This window comes from Penicillium canescens, assembly GCF_028828765.1.
Source record: "Penicillium canescens strain IBT 15451 chromosome Unknown utg000003l_segment0_segment0, whole genome shotgun sequence".
Classification (NCBI taxonomy): domain Eukaryota; kingdom Fungi; phylum Ascomycota; class Eurotiomycetes; order Eurotiales; family Aspergillaceae; genus Penicillium; species Penicillium canescens.
In genome coordinates, this window is record NW_026703965.1 from 2,197,848 (window position 1) to 2,208,985 (window position 11,138).

The following is an 11,138-nucleotide window of genomic DNA, read 5'->3' on the forward strand; positions in this document are numbered from 1 at the left end:
GTTTCACCTGTCAAAGGTGTTTGCGATTTTTGCCCAGTGCGTTCTTGCATGTAGGGGGGTTGTTCCGATCCTCGAGCTCATCTAAGCTTATGTGTGTAGCTTTCGAGATAGTTAGGTACGGCATTGCACAACCTACACATCCATGGATCGATTTTACAATTAAACTGAATCAGCCCTGCTCTAGCTACGCTTTGATATTAAAGAAGAGGCCGTGCTGCTAGGTGGTTATAGATGTCAGTGCAAACATGACAAACACGGTATCATTATCTCACCCCCTACAGTAATTTTTCATGTCTGGCTTTTTTCTTTCTTTTCCAATTCCCATGCAACCCTGGAGACCCTGGAGATTAGCATGGGCTTACAAACCAGTCCTTTTGGATGATAATCAGGCAAGTGGAGACCAAAACGGCCCCTGGCGTTGCGCACGAGCCAAGGCCAGGAGCCCACGAGCTGCTACGCCATGTGTCTATAGAGGTTATATACATATAACATTCCAGATGATGTTTTCGACCTGTTCCTCAAGCCTCAAGGCCTGTGTCATGAAAAGTCAATTGTCTAGAACACTTCCCGTGTGCTAGCCTCTTGTAGGACCAACCAGGCCTAACTAAGCTCTAAGTGGGACCGTCGCTTTTACCCCTGAATATTCTTAAGGATACGAAACCCCAACCTCGTAATATAATAGACCAGTAAGAGGCCATTGAGGCACCTTTTCTCTCTCTCCGCATCTCTCTCCTTTTTTACGCTGGACGCCGTAAACCAGGCACATTCAAGTCCCACTCCCAAGAGTCGGAAACTTTGTTTGAGTCTCAATTTCAATTCTCCCCTGTCTCCAGGCTTACCCACTGGTTGGGAAACTCTTTGAACCTTCTCTGCTGTCGCAAACCTTTTGAATCGAATCCCCATTGAACCTCGGACATACCCAGTTCCAGACTGCTCGATAGTTTGCAATCGCTCCAGATCGTTGTATAGCTAGCATTCAATTCGCAAAGTAAAGATTGGAGCTATTCCGCAGTAAGTGACGCTTTGGGGGATGCAATTCCCGGGAGGGGGAAGGAACCCGTGACCTAATATGTTTCAGCAGATGGCAACTGCCCCTCCCAATGACGGGCAAACTCTCGCCCAACGCCGTACCTCTCTCGGATTCCTGCGTCGTTCTAAATCTACCGAGCCCCTGGGCGAACGCAAATCGTCCAGTTCGCGGAAGAGAATGACCAAGACTCAGGCCATGGAGGATGAACTTCGTCGCCAGCGCGACTCCTACGCTCCCAAGTCGGCCCCCCGACTGCCAGACCTCTCTCCCGCTCCCGAGTTGGAAACCTTTGGAGGCGAGGAACGTGACAAGATGGCCGATCCGATGCCGCCTCGTCCCCAGTCCGGATTCGCCGCGTCGCCCTCTATGACATCCTCAATCACCAATGTGATCGATCCCTATGCGCGAACGGAGAGCATGACCCATCGTGGTCGCTACAGCTACGCCAGCAGTGCTGTCAGTACCGTCAACAGCCCGCGTCGTGTCCGCCGCCGCAAGGACCCCACCTCATACAAGTAAGTTAAGACGAGGAACAACCGTGACCAGGCGACTAATAGGACGTGTGTAGTGTGCTTGTTATCGGTGCTCGCAACTCTGGCAAGACCGAGTTCCTCAACTTCCTTCGCAAGGCTCTGACCATGCCCCCGCACAAGCACCCCTCACGTACCCCTGAGGAGGTGGATGAGCTCGAACACCAGACCTCGGCCTACGAAGGATTCACGTCGCAATACCTGGAGACGGAGTTCGATGGAGAACGCGTCGGACTTACACTGTGGGACTCGGTGGGTCTGGAGCGCAACATTGCAGATCTGCAGCTGCGCGCTGTAACTGGCTTCTTGGAAAGCAAGTTTGAGGAGACCCTTGCGGAGGAGATGAAGGTGATCCGCTCTCCCGGTGCCCGTGACACTCACATCCACTGCACATTCTTACTCTTGGACCCTGTGCGTCTCGATGAGAACATCGCTGCCGCCAAACGTGCGACCAATGGGACATCCAAGGCATCTGATTCGCCTGTGGTTGGAGTGCTTGACCAGAACCTTGATCTGCAGGTGTTGCGCACGGTGTTGGGCAAGACAACGGTTGTACCGGTCATCAGTAAGGCAGACACGATCACATCTGCCCACATGAACTACCTTCGCAAGGCGGTTTGGAACAGCTTGAAGCAGGCCAACATTGATCCCCTTGAGATCTTGACCCTGGAGGATCAGGAGGAATATACCTCGTCGGAAAGTGCGGATGAAGAGGAGGCCGAGACCAAGTCCCTCGATGCGACCGAAACCCCCGATGCGGCTGAAGCTAAAGAATTAGAGACCGAGGACAAGGTTCCCTCCTCGCCCGCCCCCAGCCACAGCACCCGCAAGTCCAGCGGCTCGCAGGCCGCCAACCTGCACGTTCCTTTCTCGATCTTGTCTCCCGACCCCCACTCGCTGGCGGCTGGAGACGAGCCCGTTGGCCGTCGCTTCCCCTGGGGATTTGCAGACCCCTACAACCCCGAGCACTGTGACTTTGTGCGCCTGAAGGACTCTGTCTTCTCTGACTGGCGCTCGGAGCTGCGGGAGGCTAGCCGCGTGATCTGGTATGAGCGCTGGAGAACCAACCGACTCAACCGCAATGGACAGCCGGTGCCCCAAAAGCAGAACTTTGGTCGCATGGGACCTGTTCATGGCCGTCGCATGCGCTGAGCGTCTCTTCTTTTCTGTAGTTTTTTACCGCACATACCCCCATTCTTCGCGGCCTTGTCCCTCACCAGGCTTTTTTTATGTCATACCTCTGCTGTGTGTAATCTCTTTACAAAATGTTTCGTGAGAAACTGTACCAGTTCTATTTCATTATTTTACACATCCATATCCTCCCATATCAGAGTAGAGAATTACCCCTCGGTTGGATTGGCGAGCCCCTGCGCTGCGGCTGAAGCGACGATCTCGAGGCCACTGTATCTAACCAATGAAAGGCGCTTACTGTTAGCTGCATGTTGAAGAATCACGGCTACAATAAGCTGAATACGAGCGCAATTTCTCCTCCGATTTCCCTTCTCTCCTTCTTTGTTACTCTCCAGGCTTCAACAAAGAGAATGGCCTGAAGGAATAGCGTCACACAGCCCGCCTCGCACAGAATCCAAGCTCCAGTCTTTGTGTGAAACCCCCCTCAAACCCCCATCATATACCTCAAACCTCCAGCTTAGGGATATAAACAAATATCCCAATCCGGCATTGAAACCATGTCACTGCAAGTAAACGACCCACGGGCGCGAACCCGTTCCAAATCTCGCGAACGCTCCCGCTCTCGCGACAGCCGCCAACCCTCCCCCTCGCCCTCGGCCTCCCGCATTCGCGACAGATCCCCCGCTGTCGAGATCGCCCCGACCCCATCTTCCTCTTCTAGAGGCAGAGACAGGGATCGAAGCAGAGGCAGGACATACAGCTCAGACGAAGAAGCTGAGATTGAAAGGCAGTATAAACTCATCAGTGAGCGTCGCCAGCGCGAGGGTAAGGGTGCCGAGGACTCGCGCAATGTCATTTCTCGTGCGCCTAGGAGTCCCGCTCGCTTTGATGTGAATCGCGTTGGTTCGGATGAGGATTCGAAGCGGAGGGAGAGAGAGCGCGAGCGTGATTCGGAGAAATCTAGACGTCGCACTGATGACCGCTATGAACATTCCGCTTCGGAAGATGATCTCCCTGCACCCCGCGATCGCGATCGCGAACGTGAATATACTTTGCGGTCGCATTCCAGGCGGCCCTCGTCACCGCCTCGCACTAGCACCAGCAGACGCCATGAGTCGGACGACGACTCCTCCATCGACGACGAGCTTGCCTACGGCGATGCACCAGGTAGCCACCCGAGCTATGCGCGCCCGGGCAGATTCAACTACGCGCAGCCATCGCAATTTTTACATGCCCAACCAGGTGCGCCGCGCCAGTCCGTTCCTCAACCTGGCCCCAGTTACCCTGGCGCGGGCATCGACTGGGCCGCCGTACCCGAATGTGAACGCCCGGGTTTCGTGCCGCCTTCGTCACAAGCTGATTCATCAACTGCTAGTATGCCCGGGGCTTTTCCTCCGGCTTCGACTTCGACATATGCGAATGGATCGGGCTCGACGCCTGCGCCTGTGCTTCCCATGCCGCATTATGTGAATCCCGCTGCGAGCATATACTCCACTTCGAGTGCTGGATATGCGCCGGCGCAGTATACTACTGCTGCAGCTGCTACTGGGGATGCGGCTTACCCGCCCACTTCGTCTGGGTATGCTAATCCCGGTCAGTACCAGTATGCGCAGGTTGATCCTCATGTGCGGTATAGTTCGAAGGCCGCACCTAAACCGAGTTATACTGCGTCGGCGCAGGAGCAGTTCTCCAGGACTGGGCAATCGCAGGCGCAAGCCACTCAGCATGGGTATCAGCCGCAGTCGCATGTAGAGCAGTCGTACCGGTATAGCAAGGAGCCGCAGTTTGTGGAAATCACTCCTGGTGGGAGGTCTGCGACTCGTCCTCATAGTGTCTCTGTTTCATCGGCAAATAATCTTGCTGTTGCTGGGGCGGGTGTTGCTCATGGAGCTCACCCTCCTGCTAGTCCATTGCTGGAGCCGTATCATGGTACTTACCAGTCCATTTCACCCATGCCGTCCCCGATTGTCGTGCCCTCCATTCGCGATGAAGACATTTCCGACCTCGAGCCTCTAGACGGCGGAAACTCAGCCTCGGATTCCGGTCGCCACAGAAGACATCGATCAAAGTCATCGGTCAGTGAAACAGATGCCCGCCAACGCAGTAGCAAAGAGAAGAAAGAAAAAGAGCGCGAAAAGGACCGCGACGATCGCAAAGACGATAAACGTCTCATCCGCCCAAAAGCCGGCCACGACCGCCACGACTCCAGCTCCTCAATCCCGGGCACCGAAAACATGGTCTTAATCTCCCCTACAAGCGGCCGCAAACGCGTCTCCTTCTACGACGCCGGTGCAGACGCCGCAGCAATGCAGTCAGCCCTAAACCACACCCGAAACATTGACAACAAACCAATAATTCAAATTCTCCCCCGCCTAACCAGCGACGAAATCCTCCTCCTCCGTCAAGAATACAAAACACGCGTCCGCATGCACGGAAAAGGAATCAACCTCGCCAAGCACCTCCGCCTCAAACTAGGAACCTCCTCCTTTGGAAAGGTCGCCTACGCCACAGCCCTCGGCCGCTGGGAATCAGAAGCCTACTGGGCAAACTGCTACTACCAAGCAGGGACATCGCGCCGCGAACTCCTAATCGAATCACTAATGGGCCGATCAAACTCCGCAATCCGCGAAATCAAATCCTGCTTCCGCGACTCCAGATACGAGAATAGCCTCGAGCGTTGTATGCGCTCTGAACTGCGCGCTGATAAATTCCGCGTTGCCATTCTGCTTGCGCTGGAGGGCCAGCGCCAGAGTGATCGCGAACCACTTGATTCGCGCTTGGTTAGGGATGATGTGCAGGATTTGCATCGTGCGCTTGTTAGCAGGGATGGTGGGGAGACGGCTATGATTCATATTATTGTCCTGCGGAGTGATGAGCATTTGCGTGAGGTGTTGCGCGTTTATGAGGCAAATTATCGACATAACTTTGCTAAGGCTATGATTGCTAAGTCGAGAAATCTTGTCGTATGTTACTTTCCTATTCTATTCTGGTTTTTTCTTGTTATATTCTGATTGATCCTCCCGCTAATCATTTTTTACTCTCTGTTTATAGGGAGAAACACTCGCCCACATCCTAAACGGCGCAATCAACCGACCAATGCGCGACGCCCTTCTCCTCCACCAAGCGCTCCGCGAATCGCGCACTGGCCGTGAACGCTCTGAATTACTCATTTCCCGACTTGTTCGTCTGCATTGGGAACCTAGACATCTGGAGCAGGTTAAGATTGAATACCGGCGCAGATATAGTGAGCGGCTCGAGGAAGCGATTGCTGAGGAGATTCTTGCTTTGAATGGCGGTCAGGATTGGGGAGAGTTTTGTATTGAGCTGGCGCGGAGTGTTTAACTGGGTCTCTGTGAGATATTGGAGATGGGGTGGATAGTTGTAATGAATTTGATGGAGGTTTTTGAGCCGTGTCGCACATCTTATGGAATACTTTCAGTATCTGAGTTGTTCTTATCATTCTTCGTCTGTACCTTTCAGTAGCTTGGAATAAAGTCCAAAGGTATACTGGTGATTAGATGGTCTATACATTCTATCGCTACAAGTGACAAAAAAGATTCAGATTCACTCTACGCTCTCCCGGACTTCCTCCTTCTGAGGACACTAAATCTTTCTCTCCGGAAAATAAGAGTCGCCAGCGTATTCGTCGCGAGATGAGCGAAGACCACCATAAGCACAAAGAAAAGAAGCACGATCGGGCCCAAGATGGAGAATACCGTGAACCCATAAGAAGCATTCTGGAATGCCAGATTATGAGCTAACCGATCCGTCCCAAGGCCCACCTGCATCGCAGTCAAGACGAGTGCAAAGTACACTGTCATCGCGGTAATGGGCGTCAAGTACGACTTGAACAACTCTCCATAAGTTTGGTACTTGGGCCGGTAACCGCGGAGGAGATTACCACGCTGGACGGCGTAGATTTTATTCAAACGGGACAGACGCAGTTCACCGAATTTGTAGCGCTTATTTATCCGGCTGGGATTTGTCGTGTCGTTATCCAGCAGATTCTGCACAAGCATCCGCCACTGGGACCAAGTCAGACGTGCTGGAAGGAGGTTGCTTGATTGGGCAATGGCAAAGTCACTGGGATGCTGGATCAAGGCGATGTAGGAGGCCAGGAAGCCCAAGGCAGATTTGGTGAGATGGCATCTGTCACAGGTGACCCCTGAATCTGACAGCTTGTTGTAGTGATTGTTGTTGGCTGGTGACTGCTGCTCCTGTTGACTGGAAGTCGAGCAATTGTCTTTGCACACTAAGTGCGCAGACCAGAATCGGGAGTCCAGTAGGTATTGGGGCAGTGGTTTGATGTGGATGCGTCGACCTGGGCCCCAGACTAGGTGCATGTCGGTCTTTTCGTCGACGATTATCTCGCGCGACACCGAGATCTGGTAGTTTAATGGTCGGGGCGGCATAGGCCGCCCTGCTAGCCATAGGAGCCCGTGGATGTTATTGAGGCGCTGGACTGAGAGGTCCAGATGTAAGAATTTGGAGATTTCTCTTAGTGGGGTGTGCAGGGACAGGTCATCGTCTCTGAAGGATGCTGGGAGGATATCCTCCAATTTAGCTAATCCATCGTGGTTTGTGGTCGGCCGGAATATCTCATCTGATATATAACCGTTCGGCATTAGATAAGTTGGAGATGATTTGTTGGTTGGAAGTGAAGTTGTGGTGGCTGGAGTGAGATGCACGTTTGGATAGGCGCTCTGGACGCCGCGCTACCACCGCACGAGGCAGATCATATTGAAGCCCGACGTAGAAATTAAAGGCATGCAGTTTCCAATCACTTTGACTTGGTAGTTTATCGTCCCTGTTTTTAATTTGCCGCATCGTCTATTTTCGCTCGTATTTGCCGCCCTGGTCCCTTGGTCCCCGTAAACGTCAATTTTATACCCTCCCAAACATATCACTCATCCAAGCCCCTCCACTTGAAGCGGCAAGTTCTGTATCGTAAAGCGCTGTTGGTGTTGCCCTTGTTGCATACCAGGCAATAAGCTGGCAGCTGAGGCTCAAAGGGTTTCGGCAGACACCACTTGCGTTTAGCTACTGGTTTGGACTTTCAATGATAACACCTATATTAGCGCGATTATCGTGCGGCGGTGCTAGAAAAGACTCTGTTCTTTATTGAGTGTTTGATGTGACTTAGAATAGCACTGCGCCCATCCACAGGGACCACAAAGATCTCTGAGATCCTTTGTTGGGCGAAGTAGGGTCGTGGATCGAGGGTCGCGGGAATTTGGGATATAAATGGATAGGACGCCCACTGTTACTTTAAATGTATCCACCATATTTCAAATACTATATTCATAATATCTATTCTTTTCCAATATGTTCGTCAACCGCAAGAAGGCCTTCATGAGCCGAATGTTTGACAACTCCGTCGAGATAAATCTACCAGGCCCGCCTAGCCGACGAAAGCATGCCTGTGAAATGCCTAGAAAGATGATGGTGACTTACGGGTGTACATGGATTTCCGTGGGCAACCTCACCAAGCTCGCGAAACGATATCGTCAAATGCATATATCCTTCGCGCAACCCGACACAGCCAATGACCTGAATCCGCAGGAGCTTCGCGATGTCTATGTTGTTGCCAGGCCAGACAGATGGTCGCACGCCTTCACTGACCCGGGCTCCCCTTGTTACTGGTCTCTTTACTGCGATGGTCATTACTATCACATCGAAAAGGGTGATAAATCGGTTCGCATTACTCTTGGAGATGACGACTACTCGGAGCAAAGTCAAAAGAAATTCATTCCAGGTGGCCCTCAAATACCCCCTTTTATTGCCTATCATTTTGGAAAGACGGATTACTCCCCGCAGCAGATTCATGGCGTTGCTGTATGGGTAATTGATCAAATGGTTCAAGATGATCTATCTGAGACGAACTATGGGCACTTCGTGTCCGGACTCGCAGTTCGCATTATATGCGCTCCGAGAAACAGCACAGTTCTCATGGGCAATATGATGCAGATCTGGGCGCAAGACCAGTTCCTCAGAGCTGCCGGGCCTGATTCTGTCGTTCCTAATGGGTTTTATACTGGAAGCCGCCTTGTCGGTCCTACCGAGAAGATCGATACTTTCTGTGCGAGAAAGTCACTCAGGCACAAGGTCGAGATAGATGCACGGCAGCTTGCTGTCTGTTGGTTTGATGGGTTGCAGGGATTTATTCCCTCGGATATCCCGGAGACCCATCGCTTCATTAGAGGTTGGAAGGTGGCAACGCAAAGCAATATCACGAAGACCGTGGAGTCTACTTTGGAGTTGGAGAAAAGAACTCTCCGACGGTCTTCGAACATCAACGAGCAGCCATGTATGGCGGTTATAATCGGTCTTCGTGACAGTTTGTGCAACGATAATCCCCAATTTACTTTGGAATGGCTATTTCTAACCGGATTCTGGCTAGGTGCGAAGATACCCAAAGACCTCGAGACTGTACACTGCTTCTCGAGCCTTTACTACATCCGCTCGAAGAGAAGCATGACTGAAGAAGGTAATATGTGACCTCTCAAGTTTCGTGCTTGACTTTTGCTGACATATCGCTTGAATCAGAGTTCTTGGAGCAGATGAAATTCATCTATGGTGATGATGCCACAGTAGCTGCCTTAAACGCAGGATTTCAGAATGAAGTGAAGCGGTATTTGCGAAAGCCGCAAGACGCCAATTCGTTTTCTGGGGAGACCCAGAGATCAACAGACAAAGCAAGGGAGATTCAAAGATGGGACACCCTGTGCCCTTATGAGAATGACCTAGACAGATGTGCAAAAGGATATGGGTATCAGATCCTCATAGACACGGCCTTGGTCTTTCCGAGCGCACCTGCCCCACACCGGAGGGTGAAGGGTGAGCAGTGAGCTAGGAGATGATGTTTTCTTGCGGTCGTGCTGTTATTACAATATTGCTTCGTTCTGTTACTACTGTATGAGTGAAAGTTCTTCCTTATTGGCTGAGTGATTGGTGCCCGGTGCTTCAACTATAAAAGCCACATTGATTTAAGAAAGGGATGAAATCCGGATAGAAACCAAAGCCCCGAGTCAGCTTGGAAATAGTCAAGCCTTTGCCAACTAAGTCTTGTCTAGATACAACGGTAACACTATCTAGCAATCTCCCTTTTGGGCTTAATGGCCGTCTCCGCATGCACTATAGAGGAGGGGTAAGAAAGTGGCACGCGATCCTCCTATACATAACATGAATTAAACGGCCAAAGCGTTGGGACCAATATATTCAATAAATCGAGTTAAATTGATATCTCTAATAGGAAATTCGCGATATTCATCGAAATTAGTATGAAGCTTATGTAGTCAATAGAAACATAATCGTAGGCTGAAAAATGGGACGGACATTATACTCCGAAGTAACAGAGGAGACACCAAACCAAGTATAAATCTTGGGTTCATTTCCGAACTACGTTCAACACAGATCTCAAAACTCAGACCGTCAAGGCTGAGAATAATTGCAACAGGATTGGACGGTGAAAAGACAACCCGACGTATCACGGCAAGCAAGGTTCAATAGGAGATGCGTCTTCGGATTCTGCATGTACTCGCTACGTGGCGCATGCAACCTCAACTCACCATGCATCAAGTACAGGATACTTGCATCAAAGTGGTACTGGTAGTCTCCGATCGGAAAGTCGCCCCAAAGCTGACGTGTAGAACCAACTCCCCTGCAAGGGGAACCCCTCTGATTTGAGACCTTGAAACCCTGGGCACACAACCCATTCTCTGCAGGTCCCGAAGATCGACCATATCCAGGTACTCTGAAGATCTGGATGTGCATACTAAAACTATTCACGATTTGGATGCCATGCTCACATTCTGCTGATCGTCATTTCCCCGCAGATTATTCTTGTACTCGAGCACTAAACGTCCAAGGCCTGATTTTGCTTCATGCATAAGCTCAAAGAGGCCTTGTGCACATGATGCTATCACGAAGGCCATGCACTTGGCACCTCCTTTGGCTATATTTGACCTATCGGCGACGACTTCAAGGCCCCCTTCCTGTTTTCTCCGCAACCATCATTTCTCACCTCCACTCACGCCTTTCTCCACACTTTTATTTGCGCCATGCCGTCTTGTGGTCAGTCATCTGCAAGGCTTTTGACCGAAATCAAGGAGTTAAGTTACCCCGATGCTCTCGTCCACTGGCGCCACTCCCTCGTCGATCCGCATAGACCGCCGCTTGTCTTCCATGCGACCTCGATATGCTGTTTCTCCTGTGGACTGCTAGACCGCGTTTTTGACTTGTTTAACTTCGGCTCCGAGCTAACCCAAGTCCCTATCTCCCGTCCTCGCGACCATTCTTCTCTCCCCCTGTCCTGACCCCTCACATCGGCTTTGGTTTCTTGTCTGTCCTATGGCCGAAATTACCGCATGGGTCTTGCTCACGGGCGCTGACGGAGGTCATCGGACTTGCATGCTCGGGGGTTTACATTAGACATGCACGTCTGCTGC

The 11,138-nt window shown here is 51.5% G+C and overlaps 4 protein-coding genes across 4 annotated transcripts; 3 read left to right on the forward strand and 1 right to left on the reverse strand.

Moving 5' to 3' along the window:
• Positions 1-1,069: 1,069 nt before the first annotated feature.
• On the forward strand, positions 1,070-2,712 carry aspE (septin; the record flags this gene model as incomplete). The annotated part of the gene is made up of 2 exons (XM_058513029.1): positions 1,070-1,545; positions 1,599-2,712. 2 exons carry the CDS (start codon positions 1,070-1,072, stop codon positions 2,710-2,712), a joined length of 1,590 nt encoding a protein of 529 aa, XP_058374358.1.
• A 536-nt stretch (positions 2,713-3,248) lies between these two features.
• anxc4 (annexin ANXC4) lies at positions 3,249-6,033 on the forward strand (the record flags this gene model as incomplete). The annotated part of the gene is made up of 2 exons (XM_058513030.1): positions 3,249-5,654; positions 5,743-6,033. The coding sequence occupies 2 exons, from the start codon at positions 3,249-3,251 to the stop codon at positions 6,031-6,033; spliced, it is 2,697 nt and encodes an 898-aa protein (XP_058374359.1).
• A 227-nt stretch (positions 6,034-6,260) lies between these two features.
• Positions 6,261-7,316, reverse strand: N7446_004282 (uncharacterized protein; the record flags this gene model as incomplete). Its single annotated transcript, XM_058513031.1, has 1 exon — positions 6,261-7,316. The coding sequence occupies one exon, from the start codon at positions 7,314-7,316 to the stop codon at positions 6,261-6,263; it is 1,056 nt and encodes a 351-aa protein (XP_058374360.1).
• A 700-nt stretch (positions 7,317-8,016) lies between these two features.
• Positions 8,017-9,539, forward strand: N7446_004283 (uncharacterized protein; the record flags this gene model as incomplete). The annotated part of the gene is made up of 2 exons (XM_058513032.1): positions 8,017-9,178; positions 9,238-9,539. The coding sequence occupies 2 exons, from the start codon at positions 8,017-8,019 to the stop codon at positions 9,537-9,539; spliced, it is 1,464 nt and encodes a 487-aa protein (XP_058374361.1).
• Positions 9,540-11,138: the final 1,599 nt, after the last annotated feature.